General features: G+C 56.5%; 1 protein-coding gene and 1 long non-coding RNA gene across 2 annotated transcripts; one reads left to right on the forward strand and one right to left on the reverse strand.

Moving 5' to 3' along the window:
* Positions 1-15639: 15639 nt before the first annotated feature.
* On the reverse strand, positions 15640-19707 carry LOC126947145 (endoplasmic reticulum membrane-associated RNA degradation protein-like). The gene is made up of 3 exons (XM_050777792.1): positions 19631-19707; positions 18718-18876; positions 15640-15717 (listed from the first exon to the last, which is right to left on the reverse strand). The coding sequence occupies exons 1-3, from the start codon at positions 19705-19707 to the stop codon at positions 15705-15707; spliced, it is 249 nt and encodes an 82-aa protein (XP_050633749.1). The 3' UTR covers positions 15640-15704.
* A 114-nt stretch (positions 19708-19821) lies between these two features.
* LOC126947153 (uncharacterized) lies at positions 19822-21383 on the forward strand. The gene is made up of 3 exons (XR_007722949.1): positions 19822-20005; positions 20265-20359; positions 20667-21383. It is a non-coding gene; the product is annotated as an uncharacterized LOC126947153 (long non-coding RNA).
* Positions 21384-21390: the final 7 nt, after the last annotated feature.

Consider the following 21390-nt stretch of genomic DNA (forward strand, 5'->3'; position numbering starts at 1 on the left):
CCGGGAGCCTCGGCAGACTCGCGTCTTAAGAGCCGAGCTCCCTGAAGAAGAAATACGTGGCTGTTTTAAAGGCTTACAACTTTAAGGGATCCATGTAAAAGGGTCATGATAAATCAAGCAAGCATTGAAAATGTGACGGGGGGTACATGCATCAGCTAACAGAACAGAAAGTTTTCCAGTGCTTTCTCATACAATGTCGGGAATTTACAGATAACACTAGTAGTTTTGGTCAGGGGTTAATATTATTATTATTATTATTTTAACCGCCAGGGCCAGATGGTGGCGCCAAGGTCGTCTAACTATTTATCTTCTGTTTCTTTTTTTTTTTTTTTTTTTTTTTATACGGAGTCTCGCTCTGTCGCCCAAACTGGAGTGCAGTGGCAGGATCTCAGCTCACTGCAAGCTCCGCCCCCCGGGTTTACGCCATTCTCCTGCCTCAGCCTCTCGAGTAGCTGGGACTACAGGCGCCCGCCACCTCGCCCGGCTAATTTTTTTGTATTTTTTAGTAGAGACGGGGTTTCACCATGTTAGCCAGGATGGTCTCGATCTCCTGACCTCGTGATCCGCCCGTCTCGGCCTCCCAAAGTGCTGGGATTACAGGCTTGAGCCACTGCGCCCGGCCTATCTTCTGTTTCTTTCCAACTTTCTGCTTTCTCCCCCTTCTCCTGTCTTATAAAGTAGGGAAAAGGGGAGACAGGGAAAAGCTGGGAAGGACAACAGGAGAAGTGGTGGTCTCATTCTATAATACTAGAGTCCGGTTGGAATTTGATATCTTATTGCTACAGCGAGTCCGTTGTGCCCACGTTACGATCTCTGTTTTCACACGAATGCTGGTCAGTTGTGCCTGAGTTCCAAAGGGAGGATGGTATCACGAGGCCTGTCTGACTCCCTCTTCCTGTCACAGCCTGAGCTACCTTTTCAGGTTCCTTTGGGATCCCCTTGGCCAGAAAGGGGGTCCATTCAGTCAGCTGAGGGGCTTAGAATTCTATGTTTGGTTTACACCAGTATCAGGAGGTTGTCTGAGAGACACCAGCCCCTCCCACCCCCGCAGGCACAGGCTGGAAAGCATCAGAACCCGGGGCAGGCCGGCGCTCAGGTGCAGGGCGCTCAGGCCACGGCCACAGGGATGGTCCAGACGTGGCTCTCCAGCCGTCCTCGGACCACACACTGATTGAGGATTTCGGGGGTCCCGATGCAGACTCTAAATGTTGCCAGTCTGGTCTCTAAGGGTGTGTGTATTTTCTGGGGCCGCTCCAGCAAACAGGGCTTAAAAGATATTTATCCTCACGGTGCTGGGGGCAGAAGTCAGAGGGCCGTGCTCCCTCTCGAGGCTCTAGGGAAGGCTCCTTCCCGCCTCTCCCAGCTCCTTGGGGGCTCCAGGCGTCCCTGGGCGTGTGGCTGCCTCCCTCCAGTCCCTGCCTCTGTCTCCACGTGGCCTGCTCTCTGTGCGTTTTCTGTCTTTCCCCTTCTCCGGTAAGGACACCACGCATTGGATTTATAGCCTACCCTACTCCTGGATGACCTCATCTCAGCTTGATTACATCTGCAAGTATCCTGTTTCCAAATAACGTCCTATATCTTTTGGGGATATCTTTAGGGCTTGTTTGCAAACGAGGCACGTGGCAGAATCTGGCCTGAGACTTGCTTTTAGGGCTCTCTAACTCTCCCCGTTGCACCATCTTCACGTGATTTTCCAGAGCACCCATGGGCGGCGTGTTGGCCCACACAGAGCCCTGCTTGCTGTGAAAGTCAGGACTTCCTGCGGGATCTCTTGAGGTCTGATCGGAAGCCCTTTGACTTGCGCCCTGACTGTGCTGGAGAATTCAGAGCCGGCTGGCTCCTTGCTTGTGGCCTGGGAGATTTGTGAACATGCTGTACCTTCAAGATGCCGCCTGGATCTTCCTGCTCCCTCCCTCGGGAGCCTCACAGGGACGCCGTCTCGTTGTAATGTTTCAGTACAGCACCCACGAGAACTGCCGGGGAAGGGAAGACACCACAGGCCATAAACCACAGAAACTAGAGCTGAAGTGGCCCCATGTGGCCCTCAGTCAAGCGGTATCCAGATTCTTCACCCTGAGGCACTTTACCTTATTTATTATTATTATTATTATTATTATTTGACATGGCATTTCACTCTTGTTGCCCAGGCTGGAGTGCAGTGGTGCGATCTCAGCTCACTGCAAGCACCTCCTCCCGGGTTCAAGCTATTGTCCTGCCTCAGCCTCCCCAGTTGCTGGGATTATAGGCTCCCATCACCACGCCCAGCTAATTTTTTGTATTTTTAGAGACAGGGTTTCTCCATGTGGGTCAGGTTGGCCTCGAACTCCCAACATCAGGAGATCCGCCCACCTTGGCCTCCCACAGTGCTGGGATGACAGGCGTGAGCCACTGCGGCCGACCCCATCTTATTCTTTTTCTCTCACCAGGGACCCCGAATTTGGAACCATAATCACGTTTATTGACATCATGTTAAATTAAGCTTCCCACATTTATTAATAAAAAAAATCATTAGCCTGGCCTTTTTATTTTAATTTTACTTCATTTAATCTTGTTTTTTTGAGGCAGGGTCTCACTCCGTCACCCAGGCTGGAGTGCGGTGGTGCCATCGGGGCTCACCACAGCCTCTACCTCCTAGGCTCAAGCAATCCTCTTGCCTCAGCCTCCTAAGTATCTGGGGATTATAGGTGCACACCATCACACTCAGCTAATTAAATAAAATTTTTCTTTTTTTTTTTTTTTTTTTTTTTTAGCAGAGATGGGGTCTCACCATGTTGTCCAGGCTGGTCTCAAACTTCTGAGCTCGAGTAATCCTGCTTTGGCCTCCCAAAGTGCTGGGATTACAGGGATAAGCTACCACACTCAGCTTTTATTTTGTTTAATGGAGGTAAAAACCAGATAATATAAAGTTAACCCTTCCGACTACTTTTTTTTTTTTTTTTTTTTTTTTTTTTTTTTTTAGACAGAGTCTTGCTCTGTTGCCCAGGCTGGAGTGCAGTGGTGCGATCTCAGCTCACTGCAACCTCCGCATCCCGGGTTCAAGCGATTCCCCTGCCTCAGCCTCCCGAGTAGCTGGGATTACAGGCGTAGGCCACCACGCCTGGCTAATTTTCTTGTATTTTAGTAGAGACGGGGTTTCACCATGTTGGCCAAGACGGTCTGGATATCCTGACCTTGTGATCCACCTGCCTCGGCCTCCCAAAGTGCTGGGATCACAGGCGTGAGCCACCGCGCCCGGCCCCTTTAAACTATTTTCAAGGATACATTTCGGCAGTGTTAATCATATACGCATTGTTGCATAACACATATTTACAACTTCTTCATCTTACGAAACAGAAACTCCGTCCTCATCGAACAAGGGCGCCCCATTCCCCCTCCCCCAGCCCCTGGCACTCACCATTCTACTGTCTGTGTCTATGGATTTGAGTCCTCCAGAGACCTCGTAGGAGTGGGGTCACACAGCGCTTTTGTGTCTGGCTTATCTCGTTACCCGCAGGTGAGTCCGTGTGGTAGCCTGTCTCACCATTCCTTCCTTTTTAGGGCTGATTCCTATTTCATTATATGTGAAGGGGTGGCCTGCCCCTCCACACCTGTGGGCGTCTCTCGTCAGGTGGGATGGGATTGAGAAAAGAAAGAGACACAGAGACAACGTATAGAGAAAGAAAAGTGGGCCCAGGGGACGGGCGCTCAGCATACGGAGGACGCACCGGTCTCTGAGTTCCCTCAGTATTTATTGATCATTATCTCTTTACCATCTCGGAGAGGGGAGAGGGGGATGTGGCAGGACAATAGGGTAACAGTGGAGAGAGGGTCAGCAGGAAAACATGCGAACAGAGATCTCTGTGTCATCAATAATTTAAGGAAAGGTGCTGTGCTTTGATGTGCAAATACAAACATCCCACAAACATTTTCGTGCATTAAAGAGCAGCATTGCCACTAGCACGCACAGCTCACCTCCAGCCCTAAGGCGGTTTTCTCCTATCGCAGTAAATAGAACATACAATCGGGTTTTACACCCAGACATTCCATTGCCCAGGGACCAGCAGGAGACCGAGGCCTTCCTGTGTCTCCACTGGCAAAGAGGCCTTCCTCTTTTACACTGTTGTTTCACGTGCAGAAATGTTTAACCTCAATGTTGGACCATCTGTCTGTTTTTGCTTTTGTTGCCTGTGCTTGTCTGGGCTTTTGAGAGGCCCGAGGTAAACGGCAGGCGTTCCTGTACCCAGTTCATAACACTGAGCCCAAAACAAAGGAAGCGACACAGTCATGAGCTAGTGTCTCGCCCTGGCAAGAATATGTATGACTTTTGCTGAGAATTTTCATTAATGTTCATTTTGACACAACTTCAGAGTTACATGAAGGCAACGATACGGTACAAAGAATTCCTTCCCATCGGGCATTCATATTCCCCAAAGGCTGGCAGTCCACACTGGCTTCACTCTGGATCAGAGCCAAGTGGAGGGACCACTGTGTCTGTGGGCTGGTTTCCTGGGGCTCTGTAACCAGTGCCCAGAAGCCGGGTGGGTACGTCAACAGGAATTTATCATCTCCCAGCCTCGGAAGTAGATGTTGAAGCCCTAACCCCAGTGCCTCAGAATGTGAGTGTACTTGGCCTCATAGTGTTAGCACGAGGCTGTCAGAGTGTGCCCTAAAGCAACCTTCTGTTCTCGTGAGAGGGAAGAGATGCCAGGGATACTTGGGCACAGTAAAAAGGCCCTATGGGCACAGGCCAGATGGCGTCCGCAAGCCGAGGAGAGGGGCTTCGGGAGGAACCAGCCCGACTGAGGACACCTTGTTCTCAGACCTCAGCCTCCAGGACTGTGGGAAGGTAGTTTTCAGTGAAGCCCAGCCCTGAACACTCACACAGACGGGTACATTTACTGTCCCTGTTCTTTTTTTTTTTTTTTTTTTTTTTTTTTTTTTGAGACGGAGTCTTACTCTGTCGCCCAGGCTGGGGTGCAGTGGCCGGATCTCAGCTCACTGCAAGCTCCGTCTCCCGGTTTACGCCATTCTCCTGCCTCAGCCTCCCGAGTAGCTGGGACTACAGGCGCCGCCACCTCCCCGGCTAGTTTTTTGTATTTTTTAGTAGACACGGGGTTTCACTGTGTTAGCCAGGATGGTCTCGATCTCCTGACCTCGTGATCCGCCCGTCTCGGCCTCCCAAAGTGCTGGGATTACAGGCTTGAGCCACCGCGCCCGGCGGTCCCTGTTCTTCTGCCAAGGAAACTGAGGCACAGAGAAGTTTAGGGAACTTGACCCATATGAGAGAACCAGTCATGGTCAAGCTTGGGTTGGAACAAAACCACCCTTTTTGTAGCACTCACGCTCTTAGGCACTACACGTCTCCTTGGATACGCTGGAAAAACAAATACTGCAGCACACCGCAAACACGCAACGTCACAGTAACAAAGACGACACTGAGTCTTCAGCAACATGGGAATGCGTCAGAAGAGTACGGGGGTCTCTCATGGATGGCATGAATAGAAGACCCCTAGAAAGGAAGACACGGCTCAGCCCACCACCCTCAGGGGAAGGTGTTGGTTCTGCTCTACCTCCCAGTAGTTTCCCACCTCCGACAGGGGAAGGCCTCAGTGCCTAGGAGACCTCAGTACCTGGAAAGTCTCAGTACCGAGGCGACCTCAGTATCCACGAGGTCTCAGTGCCTAAGAGATCTCCTTGTCCTAGGAGACCTCAGTACCGAGGAGGTCACAACACCGAGGCGACCTCAGCACCGAGGAGGTCTCAGTACCTAGAAGGTCTCAGGACCTAGGAGACCTCAGTACCGAGGAGGTCACAACACCGAGGAGGTCTCAGTACCGAGGAGACCTCAGTACCGAAGAGGTCACAACACCTAGGAGACCTCAGCACTGAGGAGGTCACAACCTACGAAGGTCTCAGGACCTAGGAGACCTCAGTACCGAGGAGGTCACAACACCGAGGAGGTCTCAGTACCTAGGAGATCTCAGTGCCTAGGAGACCTCAGTACCTAGGAGGTCTCAGCACTGAGGAGACCTCAGTATCAACGAGGTCTCAGTACCTAAGAGATCTCCGTGCCTAGGAGACCTCAGTACCTAGGTCTCAGCACCGAGGCGACCTCAGCACCGAGGAGGTCTCAGTACCTAGGAGATCTCAGTGCCTACGAGACCTCAGTACCTAGGAGGTCTCAGTACCTAGGAGATCTCAGTGCCTACGAGACCTCAGTACCTAGGAGGTCTCAGCACCGAGGCGACCTCAGTATCAACGAGGTCTCAGTACCTCGGAGGTCTCAGCACCAAGGCGACCTCAGCACCGAGGAGGTCTCAGTACCTAGAAGGTCTCGGGACCTAGGAGGTCTCAGCACTGAGGCAACCTCAGCACCGAGGAGGTCTTAGTACCTAGGAGATCTCAGTGCCTAGGAGACCTCAGTACCTAGGAGGTGTTAGCACCGAGGCGACCTCAGCACCGAGGAGGTCTCAGTACCTAGGAGATCTCAGTGCCTAGGAGGTCTGAGCACCGAGGCGACCTCAGTACCGACGAGGTCTTAGTACTTAGGAGATCGCAGTGCCTAGGAGGTCTCAGTACCTAGGAGGGCTCAGGACCTAGGAGGTCCCAGCACCAAGGCGACCTCAGTACGAGGAGGTCTCAGGACCTAGGAGACCTCAGTGCCTACGAGACCTCAGTACCTAGGAGGTCTCAGCACTGAGGAGACCTCAGCACCGAGGAAGTCTCAGTACCTAGGAGGTCTCAGCACTGAGGAGACCTCAGCACCGAGGAAGTCTCAGTACCTAGGAGATCTCAGTACCTAGCAGGTCAAACTGAGAGACGAAACGTGGAAGGGAGGTTGTCACGGGCTGGGGGAGGCGGAGTGGAGAGCTGTTCATGGAAAGATGCGAACGTTCTGCAGACCGACGGTGGTGCCGGGCGCACCACGCCAATGTGCTCAGAGTCCCACCGACCTGCGCCCTGAAGAAGGCCAGCATGGCCAACTCCGTGTTCTGTACACTGCGCCACAGGAGGGAACAGAGCCGTCGGGAGAGAGGGAGGGAGAGGAGCGAGCGCGCCAGCCCCGCCCCGCCGCGCAGCCCCGTCCAGGCCCCGCAGCTCGCGCAGGGTCGGGTGTCCCCGGGCCGGCTCCCCCCGGGGCTGGGCCGCTGCGGGAACGGGGTTGGGCCAAGGCAGCCGCGGGTGGCAGCAGCAGGCGCGGTGCGGGCTGGGCCGGGCTCCGTGGGCCCCTCCGCCGCCCTCTCGGTCCGCACGAGGGCCCCACTCGGGCTCGGCCGGGCTCCGGGGACGCGGCCTGGGGTCCGGGGGCCGCGAGCCTCCGCCGCTCCTCAGCCTGGCGGGCTCGGGCGCTGGCTGGAGCCGCAGGTGCGCGTCAGGGGCCGGGCTGGGCGCCGAGGCCCGCAGAGGGGCGCAGAACACGGGCTTGGGCCCCGCGCAGAGGCCGCCAGGGGGCCGCGGTGCGCCTCCCACCCGGTCACCTCGGTGCCAGCCCTGCGGCCTCAGGGTAGGCGGACCCACGGCCCTCCACGCCCTCCCTCGCTCGCGTCCTGCCCGGCTGGGAACTCCGCGGGGTCCCGCCGAGTCGGGGACGGGCCGCCGCAGCGCAGCAGCTCACCTCTGCGCTCTTCCCTCACTCAGCTCTTCGCCTTCAACCGCTTCGGCTCTTTTCGTCACCCCTCTTTACTCCTCGTTCCTCTTCGTCACTTTCCGTCATCTCCGATTAGGCTCGGCCTGCTTCAGCTCGCCAGTTCGCCTTCCTCTTTGTCGCCCTCGGATCATTTCCGTGACTCTTCGTCAGTATCCGTCAGTCCCGGTCCCTGTCCGTCCATTCTCGCTACTTTCCGTCGCTCCCCGTCGCTCCCCGTTCATTCTCCGTCACTCTGCGTCACTCTCCGTCAGGCATCGTCTACCTTCGTCACTCCCCGTCACTCTCCGTCGCTTTCCGTCGCTCCCCGTTCATTCTCCGTCACTCTGCGTCACTCTCCGTCAGGCATCGTCTACCTTCGTCACTCTCCGTCGCTCCCCGTCGCTCTCCGTTCATTCTCCGTCACTCTCCGTCACTCTCCGTCAGGCATCGTCTACCTTCGTCACTCTCCGTCGCTCCCCGTTCGCTCCCGTCACTTCCGTCACTCTCCGTCAGCTCGTCTACTTTCATCACTCTCCGGCACTCATTCTCCGTCACTCTCCGTCAGGCATCGTCTACCTTCGTCACTCTCCCTCCTCGTCGCTCCCGTCGCTCTCCGTTTCATTCTCCGTCACTCTCCGTCACTCTCCGTCAGGCATCGTCTACCTTCGTCACTCTCCGTCGCTCCCCGTCGCTCCCCTTCGGTCCCCGTCGCTCTCCGTTCATTCTCCGGCACTCTCCGTCACTCTCCGTCAGGCATCGTCTACCTTCGTCACTCTCCGTCGCTCCCCGTCGCTCTCCGTTCATTCTCCGTCACTCTCCGTCACTCTCCGTCAGGCATCGTCTACCTTCGTCACTCTCCGTCGCTCCCCGTCGCTCCCCTTCGGTCCCCCTTCGTCACTCTCCGTTCATTCTCCGGCACTCTCCGTCACTCTCCGTCAGGCATCGTCTACCTTCGTCACTCTCCGTCGCTCCCCGTCGCTCCCCTTCGGTCCCCGTCTCTCTCCGTTCATTCTCCGTCACTCTCCGTCACTCTCCGTCAGGCATCGTCTACCTTCGTCGCTCCCCGTTCATTCTGCGTCACTCTCCGTCAGGCATCGTCTACCTTAGTCACTCTCCGTCGTTCCCCGTCGCCCCCCGTCACTCTCCGTCACTCTCCGTCAGGCATCGTCTACCTTAGTCACTCTCCGTCGTTCCCCGTCGCTCCCCGTCACTCTCCGTCACTCTCCGTCAGGCATCGTCTACCTTCGTCACTCCCCGTCACTCTCCGTCGCTCCCCGTTCATTCTCCGTCACTCTCTGTCAGGCATCGTCTACCTTCGTCACTCCCCGTCACTCCCTCGCTCCCCGTTCATTCTCCGTCACTCTGCGTCACTCTTCATCAGGCATCGTCTACCTCCGTCACTCTCCGTCGCTCCCCGTCACTTTCGTCACTCTGTCAGGCATCGTCTACCTTCGTCACTCCCCGTCACTCTCCGTCGCTCCCCTTCGCTCCCCGTTCATTCTCCGTCACTCTGCGTCACTCTTCATCAGGCATCGTCTACCTCCGTCACTCTCCGTCGCTCCCCTTCGCTCCCCGTTCATTCTCCGTCACTCTGCGTCACTCTTCATCAGGCATCGTCTACCTCCGTCACTCTCCGTCGCTCCCCTTCGCTCCCCGTTCATTCTCCGTCACTCTGCGTCACTCTTCATCAGGCATCGTCTACCTCCGTCACTCTCCGTCGCTCCCCGTCGCTCCCCGTTCATTCTCCGTCACTCTTCGTGAGGCATCGTCTAACTTCGTCTAACTTCGTCACTCTCCGTCACTCTCCGTCGCTCCCCGTTCATTCTCCGTCACTCTCTGTCAGGCATCGTCTACCTTCGTCACTCCCCGTCACTCCCCGTCGCTCCCCGTTCATTCTCCGTCACTCTTCGTGAGGCATCGTCTACCTTCGTCTACCTTCGTCACTCCCCGTCACTCCCCGTCGCTCCCCGTTCATTCTCCGTCACTCTGCGTCACTCTTCATCAGGCATCGTCTACCTCCGTCACTCTCCGTCGCTCCCCGTCACTTTCGTCACTCTGTCAGGCATCGTCTACCTTCGTCACTCCCCGTCACTCTCCGTCGCTCCCCGTTCGCTCCCCGTTCATTCTCCGTCACTCTGCGTCACTCTCCATCAGGCATCGTCTACCTCCGTCACTCTCCGTCGCTCCCCTTCGCTCGTTCATTCTCCGTCACTCTCCGTCACTCTTCATCAGGCATCGTCTACCTCCGTCACTCTCCGTCGCTCCCCGTCGCTCCCCGTTCATTCTCCGTCACTCTTCGTGAGGCATCGTCTAACTTCGTCTAACTTCGTCACACTCTCCGTCACTCTCCGTCGCTCCCCGTTCATTCTCCGTCACTCTCTGTCAGGCATCGTCTACCTTCGTCACTCCCCCGTCACTCCCCGTCGCTCCCCGTTCATTCTCCGTCACTCTTCGTGTCAGGCATCGTCTACCTTCGTCATACCTTCGTCACTCCCCGTCGCTCCCCGTCGCTCCCCGTTCATTCTCCGTCACTCTGCGTCACTCTTCATCAGGCATCGTCTACCTCCGTCACTCTCCGTCGCTCCCCGTCACTTTCGTCACTCTGTCAGGCATCGTCTACCTTCGTCACTCCCCGTCACTCTCCCTCGCTCCCCGTCGCTCCCCTTCACTCCTCGTAGCTCCCCGTCGCTCTCCGTTCATTCTCCGTCACTCTCCGTCGCTCCCCGTCACTCTCCGTCACTCTCAGGCACTCCGCGTCGCTCCCCTTCGCTCCCCGTCGCTCCCCGGCGCTCTTCGTTCATTCTCCGTCACTCTCCGTCAGGCATCGTCTACCCTCGTCGCTCTCCGTCGCTCCCCGTCACTCTCCGTCACTCTCCCTCAGGCATCGTCTACCTTCGTCACTCTCCGTCGCTCTCCGTTCATTCTCTGTCACTCTCCGTCACTCTCCGTCAGGCATCGTCTACCTTCGTCACTCCCCGTCACTCTCCCTCGCTCTCCGTCGCTCCCCTTCACTCCTCGTAGCTCCCCGTCGCTCTCCGTTCATTCTCTGTCACTCTCCCTCAGGCATCGTCTACCTTCGTCACTCTCCGTTCATTCTCTGTCACTCTCCGTCACTCTCCGTCAGGCATCGTCTACCTTCGTCACTCCCCGTCACTCTCCGTCGCTCCCCGTCGCTCCCCGTTCATTCTCCGTCACTCTCCGTCACTCTTCGTGAGGCATCGTCTAACTTCGTCTAACTTCGTCATTCTCCGTCACTCTTCGTCAGGCATCGTCTAACTTCGTCACTCCCCCTCACTCTCCGTCGCTCTCCGTCGCTCTCCGTCAGGCATCGTCTACCTTCGTCACTCTCCGTCGCTCTCCGTCGCTCTCCTTCACTCTCCGTTCATTCTCCGTCACTCTCCGTTCATTCTCCGTCACTCTCCGTCAGGCATCGTCTACCTTCGTCACTCTCCGTCGCTCTCCGTCACTCTCCGGCTGCTCCCTTCCCCGCACGCCGGCTGCAGAAAGCCTCATGGCCTTTGCCGGCTGTAGCCCTTCTCCGTCCCTCTCCGGTGCTGCTGTCTCTGTGAGTCCCGGGTGATTTCTGCTCGGCCCGTGACTCTGTCTTCCTCCCTTCGCTTCTGGGAGAGTGGCCTGAGCCCTCCCGAGACGCCTCTCCCCGCTACCCGGCCTGACGGATGGTGAGGAGCGGGGGTCTGGGGGTGGTCCCGTGGGGAGCAGCTGGGGGTCTGGGGGTGGTCCGAGGGGAGAAGAGGGGGGGGGTCGGGGGGTGGTCCCGAGGGGAGGAGCTGGGGGTCTGGGGGTGGTCCCGAGGGGAGAAGAGGGGGGGAATGGGGGTGGTCCCGAGGGAATGAGCTGGGGGTCTGGGGGTGGTCCCGAGGGGAGGAGCTGGGGGTCTGGGGGTGGTCCCGAGGGGAGAAGCGGGGGGTCTGGGGGTGGTCCCGAGGGGAGGAGCTGGGGGTCTGGGGGTGGACCCGAGGGGAGAAGCGGGGGGTCTGGGGGTGGTCCCGAGGGGAGGAGCCGGGGGTCTGGGGGTGGTCCCGAGGGGAGGAGCCGGGGGTCTGGGGGTGGTCCCGAGGGGAGGAGCCGGGGGTCTGGGGGTGGTCCCGAGGGGAGAAGCGGGGGTCTGGGGGTGGTCCCGAGGGGAGGAGCTGGGGGTCTGGGGGTGGTCCCGAGGGGAGGAGCCGGGGGTCTGGGGGTGGTCCCGAGGGGAGGAGCCGGGGGTCTGGGGGTGGTCCCGAGGGGAGAAGCGGGGGTCTGGGGGTGGTCCCGAGGGGAGGAGCTGGGGGTCTGGGGGTGGTCCCGAGGGGAGGAGCTGGGGGTCTGGGGGTGGTCCCGAGGGGAGGAGCGGGGGTCTGGGGGTGGTCCCGAGGGGAGGAGCTGGGGGTCTGGGGGTGGTCCCGAGGGGAGGAGCTGGGGGTCTGGGGGTGGTCCCGAGGGGAGGAGCTGGGGGTCTGGGGGTGGTCCCGAGGGGAGGAGCGGGGGTCTGGGGGTGGTCCCGAGGGGAGGAGCTGGGGGTCTGGGGGTGGTCCCGAGGGGAGGAGCTGGGGGTCTGGGGGTGGTCCAGAGGGGAGAAGCAGGGGTCTGGGGGTGGTCCCGAGGGGAGGAGCTGGGGGTCTGGGGGTGGTCCCAGGGGAGGAGCTGGGGGTCTGGGGGTGGGTCCCGAGAGGAGGAGCGGGGGGTCTGGGGGTGGTCCCGAGGGGAGAAGCGGGGGGGTCTGGGGGTGGTCCCGAGGGGAGGAGCTGGGGGTCTGGGGGTGGTCCCGAGGGGAGGAGCTGGGAGTCTGGGGGTGGTCCCGAGGGGAGAAGCGGGGGGTCTGGGGGTGGTCCCGAGGGGAGGAGCTGGGGGTCTGGGGGTGGTCCCGAGGGGAGGAGCTGGGGGTCTGGGGGTGGTCCCGAGGGGAGAAGCGGGGGGCTGGGGGTGGTCCCGAGGGGAGGAGCAGGGGGGGGTGGTCCCGAGGGGAGAAGCGGGGATCTGGGGGTGGTCCCGAGGGGAGGAGCGGGGGGTTCTGGGGGTGGTCCCGAGGGGAGGAGCTGGGGGTTCTGGGGGTGGTCCCGAGGGGAGGAGCTGGGGGTTCTGGGGGTGGTCCCAAGGGGAGGAGCGGGGGTCTGGGGGTGGCCCCGAGCGGAGGAGCGGGGGTCTGGGGATGGTCCCGAGCGGAGGAGCGGGGGTCTGGGTGTGCTTTGCATGGGGTCTCCCTGTGGTCCGGAGGGTGGAGCAGGGGATCTGGGGCTGGTACTTATGAGAGGGACAGGGCTGTTTCTGTTTTTGGTCCGTTTCCCATCTGTCCTCGTGATCCGGACAGGTGGGGCATAATGGGAGGGTCAAGGTGAGGGGAAGGAAGGCGTGGCGGCCTGGTCCCGAGGGGCAGGAAAGGGGTTCGTGGTGCGGTTCTGACGTGTGACCCCATCCACAGGAGAATGGACACCTCAGACTCTCCCATCCCTGGCCATTGGCGTGGCCCAGGAGCTGCCTTCCCTGGCTGTGCTCGAGGCTCACTGGAGGGAACTTCGTTTTCATTGTGGGAAATTTTTAAAAAGTCTCTTACAGATCTCAGTGAGTTCAAAGCCGCCCGTGCGCAGACGTAGGTCCGTTCTTCGCCTAGCTTCACTCTAGCCGGCTGAAAGGAAATGGTAATACAGCTGGAAAAGGTGTCCTGGGGTTGATTAGAGGATTTTCCGTTTCATCTTGGAAAGGGATATTGACGGGAGGCCAGAACTTCTAGATCCTCTTCAATTTCAAGAAATACTTTAAAGCCTGGACAATATCGGGAGGCCTTATCTCTACAAAATAAAAATGGAAAAATCAGCTGGGTGTGATGGCACACTCCTGTGGTCCCACCTTCTCTGGAGGATGAGGTGGGAAGATCACGAGCTTGGGAGGCTGAGGCTGCAGTTAGCTGTGATCGTGCCAGTGTACTGCAGCCTGGGTGACAGAGCAAGACGCTGAAAAAAAAAAAAAAAAGGGAAGGAGGGGAGGGAGGGAGGGAGGAAGGAAGGAAGGAAGTAAACAAATGGCTCAGGCTCAGAGAGCTGTGTGTGGCCCCCAGCTCACACCCCCACCAAAGGGCCTGCAAACCCACAGGGGGGCAGGTTGTCTTTAGCTGGAACCACAGGGACGGGGGGCCCTGAACTGTAGGGGTTGGGGTTAGGGTTAGGCTTTGAGGTTTGGGTTTATAGAATATAGAAGGGTTTGGTCCTGGGAAAATTCCAGGTCTGGGTTTTGTGGTCGGGGGTTGGTCTCCGGTGAGATGCGACATGTTTACAGGGTTTGTGAGGTATGTACAGATGTGTACGGTGCTGTTGTTGGAATGTGTTCTCCAGATTTCATGTGTTGGCAATTTTGTGTTCTTTTTTTTTTTTGAGATGGTGTCTCGCCCTGGCATCTGTCACCCAGGCTGGAGTGCAATAGTGTGATCTCAGCTCACTGCAGCCTCTGCCTCCCAGGTTCAAGCCATTCTCGTACCTCAGCCTCCCAGTGGCTGGCATTGTAGCAGGACAAGCCAGAGACAAAATTCCTCAGACACCAGGTTAAAGAAGGAAGGGCTGTATTCAGCCAGGAGCACTGACAGACTTGCATCTTAAGAGCTGAGCTCCCCAAAAAGGAAATTCCTGGTGCTTTTAAGGGCTTACGACTCTAAGGGGTTCACGTGAAAGCATTGTGATAGCTTAAGCAAGTGCGGGGAACGTGACGGGGGGCTGCATGCATCAGATAACAGACCAGAGAGTTTTACGGTGCTTCCTCATATGATGTCTGGAATTTACAGATAACACAAGTAGGTTAGGTCAGGGGTTCATATTATTATTATTATTTTCAACCACCAGGGCTGGGTGGTGGCCTCATGTTCGTTTAGCTATTTATCTTACTTCTGTATTTTTTTTTAAACGTTTTGCTTTCTCCCTTTTTCCTTGTTTTATAAACTAGGAAAGTGGGGGTGGGGAAGGGCAGGGCAGCAGGAGAACTGGTGGTCTCCTTCCTGAGGATTACAGGCACCAGCCTCATTCCTGGCTATTTATTTATTTTTTGTATTTTTAGTGGAGATAGGGTTTCACCACGTTGGCCAGGCTGGTCTTGAACTCCTGACCTCAGGTGATCACCCTCCTCGGTCTCTCAAAGTGCTGGGATTAAAGGGACGAGCCACTGAGCCTGGCCATGTGTTGGCAACTTAATCCCCAAATTCATGTGCTGATTGGAGATGTGGCCTTTGGAAGATACTTAGGATTACATACGGTCATTAGGGTGGGTCCCCAGTATTGGGACTGGTGGCTTTATGAGACAAGGAAGACAGACTGGAGTGGACACACACACTGTCGCCCTCCCCTCCCCCGCCATGAGTGGACACGCTCTCCCTCCCCTTCCCCGCCCGCACACTCTTGCCCTCCCCTCCCCCGCCATGAGTGGACACGCCGTCCCACCCCCACCACCATGTGCCGCCCTCACGGGACTGGGATGCTCTGGTCCTTCCCAGCCGCTAGAACTGGAAGAAATACGTTTGGTTTATGATCTGCTCTGTGGTATTCTATTACAGCAACAGAAAATGGACTAAGACACATGGTTTATAGGTTTTGGGTTTGGGGTTTTTAGGGTGTGGGTAGGAGTACCAGGCAGGGGTTAGGGAATAGGGTTAGTGTCAGTTTTAGGGTTGGGGGGAGGCAAAAGAGGCCACGGTCAGAATCAGAGCCAAGACTGGCTCAGAGCTTAGTATCCGGAGCCACCTCGTTGTAGCCTCCGTCGCCTCCTCCAATCTCAAACAATTCCACAGCTTCGAAAACCTCAAGTAAGGGCTTCCTGGAACGTGTCCACTGTAACCACCAGGTTTTCCAGTATGTTCTTTACACCCTGTAACCCTGTTACCTAGAACACTTCCCAGCAATCTTTAAGTTATTCACCAGCACTCTGAGTACATCCAAAAGGCCAAGATGCTTCTTCAGGGGCGAATGTCACTGCTTTTTACAGAAGAACGCAAAAGGCAGGTTTGCAACTCTAAGTCTTTCTGCAAATGATGAAGCGTGTTACCTACTTCACTCGTTGCTGTGATGCATTTTCAGTTCTAGGTTCTCTTGGTTTTTGTTGTTGTTTTTTCTGTGTGAACTCGACATCACTCACTCACTCTGAACGACAGAATAAAAGACATTGGTCATCATATCATATTTGGAAGGACAATCACAGCCATGAGACACAAAGCACTCGCAGCCCTGGGCCCAGGCCCCTGTCACACGCAGCTGTCACGGCCTGAATGGTCCTGAATGGGCCGTGCGCACCGCGGGGCCCCCACGCCAGGAGGCCCCAAACTGCACCCGAACAGGCTTAAGCTGAGTGTGGCCTCCATGCTCGGGTTTGCCCTGATGCCCTGAGCCCACGTGGTGTACGGCCAACTCCTCTTTCTCTGCCCCTGACTGGCCCTTGCTTTGCAGACACGCTTGTCTGCGTAGGGCCTGGTCTTCTTTCTGTGGGAAGGACTGACTTGCAGGAGAGGACCGGCAGGAGGAGGAGCAGAGCGGGGCACCCGTCTGCCCTGCCCAGCCCCTCTGGTGGCCTCGGGCACTGCACACTGACTTCGCAAACCCCCGCTCTGCTTCTGGGCTGCAGGCAGGTAACAATGAGGTCTCCAAGCTACTGCCCCGACTGAGCCTCTCAGCCACCCCTCCTGTCCCGTGACGGCCCTTCCCTCTCCAGCCCTGGCCTCCCTGTTGTTCCTCCTGGAGCCAGAGTTGTCGTTGAACATTTGGGTGGGGGTGGCGACCTGCCCAGGAGCATACCCCAGTCAGGTGGGGCAGCCTCAGACACAGCCCCCAGCCCCCTGTTGCCATAGACCCAGTTTCCAGGAGCTCAGGGCACAGGGGCCCGAGAACCCATAGCTGGGAAAACGTCCCTCATGACAGGGCTCAGCTCCGTCCTCAACCTAGAGCCCCACCCTGGGGTTTCTGTGCTGATGGTAACCCAACCACAGATTTTAGGGGTACGACTGCTCACTTTGCCATGATATCTCCTCCCACGTGCCCCCGGCCTGGTGAGCAGACTGGTGGAGAGGGGAGGCCTGAGTCCTAGGGGTGGGTGGGCTGTAGGCAGAGCTGGGGCTGGATGGACGGTGAGTGGTGAGATCTCAAGATACAGAAGGGGCTCCTGCCAGGCACTGGGTCAACAGGGACCAGGGCGACAGAGACGGGACTCCCTAGCTGAGAAAGACCTTTGTCTACAAAATGTTGGCACCAGGACCTAACAATGAAAACAATAAGATAAATAACAGTACAAAAAGGCAATCAGCAGAGCAGCTCAAGGCACTGGAACAAGGACTTGTGTGACCCAGAGACAGCAGATCTCAAAGATAGAAGATGCAGGTCCCCAAATCCCCACAGGGGAACTGGGTTTCAGACCAGAAACTCACGTAGGGGGCTGTCCCGGGTCCCTAAAGCCCCACATGTGCTAGCAGCTTCGGTTACTTAAGCCACACATCCTCCTTCTCTTCCCACAAGATCAGAACTTCCTGGGGGTTGAGGAGCCTCACACCCATCTCAGATTCCCTCTCCCTACTCCTCCCACCCAGGTGTCCTCACAGGACTGGGCTCTGAGCAGAAGGCTGGGTGGGACCCTGGGGGAGGATCCGGAAGGAGGCAGCTCTTCCTGGTCCAGGTGTGGGGCCTGCCTGTGGATGGCTGGAGCCCGTTGTTTTGGGCAGGAGGTGGCTGCAGGGCGGAGGCTGCTGGAGGGAGGGCTGGGGGCAGAACGTCGGAGGCAGGGCCCGAGATGGGCTCACTCACCGGCTGTGGCCATCGTGCTTTGGCGTGTGTGGCTCCTCTGCCTCCTATCTTGAGCTCCTGTTGTGTTGGGTCAGGGTCAGGGTCAGGGTCAGGATCGGGGTTAGGGGTTACAGTCAGGGTCGGGGTCAGGGGTTAAGGGTTAGGGTCGGGGTTAAGGGTCAGGGTCGAAGTTAGGGTCAGGGTCAGGATCGGGGTTAGGGGTTATGGTCAGGGTCGGGGTCAGGGGTTAAGGGTCAGGGTCGGGGTTAGGGTCAGGGTCAGGATCGGGGTTAGGGGTTATGGTCAGGGTCGAGGTCAGGGGTTAAGGGTCAGGGTCGGGGTTAGGGTCAGGGTCGGGGTTAGGGTTGCTAGGGTCAGGATGGGGGTTGGGTTAGGGTTGGGGTCAGGGTCAGGGCCAGGGTCGGGGTCAGGGCCAGGGCCAGGGCCAGGGTCAGGGTCAGGGCCAGGGCCAGGGCCAGGGCCAGGGCCAGGGCCAGGGCCACGGCCAGGGTCAGGGTCACGGTCTGGGTCTGGGTTAGGGTTAGGGTTGGGACAGGGCGTCATCCCTCAGCTCACCTGAGACAAACACCTATATGATTGCTTCCTCTGCCCTGTGTAAAATGCAGCTTCACTGAGCCACACCAAGGAGTAAGTCACTATTCCTCTACCCCCACTCACAAGTCAATTGCGTATTCACCGAAAGGCTTATGAAAGACTCAAAACAAGGCCGGGCGCGGTGGCTCACGCTTGTAATCCCAGCACTTTGGGAGGCCGAGGCGGGCGGATCACAAGGTCAGGAGATCGAGACCACGGTGAAACCCCGCCTCTACTAAAAATACAAAAAAATTAGCCGGGCGCGGTGGCGGCGCCTGTAGTCCCAGCTACTCGGGAGGCTGAGGCAGGAGAGACTGCGTCTCAAAAAAAAAAAAAAAAAAAAACACTCAAAACAATGCAATCCTTTGTCTCTTGTCCACCTATAACCTGGAAGGCCCCCACCTTTGTGTTTTCCTGCCTTTCCAGATGGAACCAATGTACACCTCACACCTACTGACTGATGTCTTATGTCTCCTTAAAATGTACAAAAATGTATAAAAGCAAGTCGCACCCCAAGTACCTGGGGCACATGCTGTCAGGATCTCCTGAGGCTGTCACAGCACGTCCTTAACCCTGGGAAAGTAAACTTTCTAAAAGGATTGAGACCTGTCTCAGATACGTTGGGTTCATACTATCAGTTGTGAACTCCAAGTATATCAACACCTGTCGATGGGTTCAGTGAGGGGCCTACTGTGTGTGACTTCAGTGGGCACTGGAACTGCATCTGTGATGACTTCCTGCCCCACGGTGCCCCTCCAAAACAGGAAAGTGAGCGCGCACCTACTCCATATACGCAGGTAGTTCTGCCGCTGGCGAGACCGCAGCATCCTCTCCACCCACTGCCTGTGTCTCAGCTCCGAGGCAATGGTGACCTGACCAGACACGTGGTGACACTGCTTGCTGATGCTTTGGAGCACAACCAGCACTTCCAGCACAATCCTGGGGTAGAAGAGGGTAGGAAAGGGTGTGCTGCAGAGCTCATGGAGCAGCTGGGGCCACCTGCAAACAGAGCCAGACTTGGAGCAGGCATTGTGATCCTCACCTGTACCTCACTCTCTTTCTGTACCTGCAAGGCTGCGGCTTTCTGGGAGCCAGGGCTAGCTGCGTATCACTGGTGGGTCTGCAGGGACAACCGTGACATACGGCAAGTGTTAATTAAATACACTGAATTGTGGCAAACAGAATGTGACATTCACAGCCTCATCAGATGTGCCACGCTTTCACAGAGATTGTCAAAACTGATCTCATAATTCCTCTTGGAGTAGTAACAGTGGGATTCTAAGACTACTTTATAAAATCTAAAACAGGCCGGGCGCGGTGGCTCAAGCCTGTAATCCCAGCACTTTGGGAGGCCGAGACGGGCGGATCACTAGGTCAGGAGATCGAGACCATCCTGGCGAACACGGTGAAACCCCGTCTCTACTAAAAATACAAAAAACTAGCCGGGCGAGGCGGCGGGCGCCTGTAGTCCCAGCTACTCGGGAGGCTGAGGCAGGAGAATGGCGTAAACCCGGGGGGCGGAGCTTGCAGTGAGCTGAGATCCGGCCACTGCACTCTAGCCCGGGCGACAAAGCCCGACTCCGTCTAAAAAAAAAAAAAAAAAAAAAATCTAAAACATAGAAAATGTCTAAGTTTGCTATGCTAATCTGCAGAATCAATGTTTCAACAGTTGTCAGGATGTCCTGGAACTTACGTCTCAGTAGGAAGATGATCCAAGTCCTTTAAAACACAATGATTCTCAGGCACATGGTGATACAGCCCATCCGTCATTTTTGTAATTAAAGAGTGGCTGGCATTTGTTTCAGAATTATCTTCTAATCTGAAAAATAGAAAATATTTAAAGATACATGACAATTAAAATGCCCACATTAGTGCCCATGCACAATAATGGTTAATGGTTCACTGAGCAGCAACCTGACTGTGAATCTTAGTTTCCCCAAATATAAAATGTAAAAAGCCACCATCACGGGACAGTGGAGAAAGAAACGATGTCCTAAGCCAAAAGCAAAGTCCAATGATGACTGATGACGAGACGACGAACCACCTGCGTATTCCTCCTGCTGAACAAGTATGTCTGCTGTTGCCTACGATTCCAGAATGCATGCCTCCATCCCCACTTCTCTCCTGAGCTTCAGACCCATCTTTCTTCCTGCCTACTCAGTAGTTCTCATGGAAGCCATTGTCTACCCACAAAACCTGCCTCTCGTTCCATGTTCAGTCTCCACCAGGGCCCCAGGCCAGCTGGAAGATCGCGTTCAGCATCACTTGCAGCTCCTCACAGCCGCCAAGGCCCAGAAATTCCTCCTTCCCCTTTTATCTTCCAACAGCCTCGCTAAAGAAGAAATGCTGCTGAAACTAACAGTACCAGACAAGCTTGATGTCAGCCAGGCCCCAGGATGCCACGTACCTGACTGCTTCCCAAGTGAGTTCTTTGGGAAAGGCAGCAGAGGCCCAAACCCCGATACTTTCCTCAAGCTCAGCACCTGGGATGAAATGTTTTATTGACTTTGTAGATTTCACGGTAACTTCCTAGAAAATCTGTTTTTGATTGTTATGGATGTTACATCACTCTCTATAAAATACGTATCTATAAAATTATTACAAATTCTAAACATTTTAAAACCAGAGGGCGGGTGTCAGTTCTTCAGTACAGATGGGAGAAGGCTGGGGAAACCACCAGGGGATTGGTAGGGAGTGAACGTCTGGGGTGGCTATGACCATATTCACAGGTTCTTTCGACACCTGCCATTGAGAGGGAGGACCCCACCAAATCTGCACGAGCTCTGGTGACTGGCCTGGAACCAGCAGAACACAGCAGGTGTGAAGATCCTGCACGTTATGCAAAGCCATGTCAGAGGGGCAGGTGCCTTTCCAGTTCAGGCCGCGCTCGGGGTGCAGCCGCTGTCACCTTGAGACTGTCCCTGCAGGACCCCCATGAGGCCTCTGGCCAACTTCCAGTCTTCTCAGACGCAACATCCACGAAGCCCTGGGGGACCACAGCCGTCCACACCCAGGCCAGGCCACAGGACAGATCCCTCGGCAGATGCTCCCCATTTCTAACCCACTAGCACATGAGCAAGTCAAACATGGCTGCTGACACCACGGAGCGTGAGTAGTCTCAACAGCAGGAATAATCGAAGCCCAGGATGCAAAGCTGCCTGAATACCTGTGAGATGCCAGGAGGGGGACAGGAAGTGGTAAGGACCCAAATAGCCACTGTGGGGCACAGGAGAGGATGGTCTGGAGCCTCAGCAGCTCTGGTTGGAAGACAAAGGCTGCCTTCTTGAAGCTCCTCTTCCTTCCTAAGTCTTCCCTCCTCCCTACCTGCCCACCTCTACCTTCCTAAGGGCTTGCGCTTGGAAAGCACGGCCATCCCCACTGGTAAAGCTGATCCGCGGCGCCAACGGGGAATGGCATCCGACCAGTGCAGCCCGATGCTCTGCCTCCAAGCCA

Source organism: Macaca thibetana, chromosome Y, assembly GCF_024542745.1.
Source record: "Macaca thibetana thibetana isolate TM-01 chromosome Y, ASM2454274v1, whole genome shotgun sequence".
In the NCBI taxonomy this organism is placed as follows: domain Eukaryota; kingdom Metazoa; phylum Chordata; class Mammalia; order Primates; family Cercopithecidae; genus Macaca; species Macaca thibetana.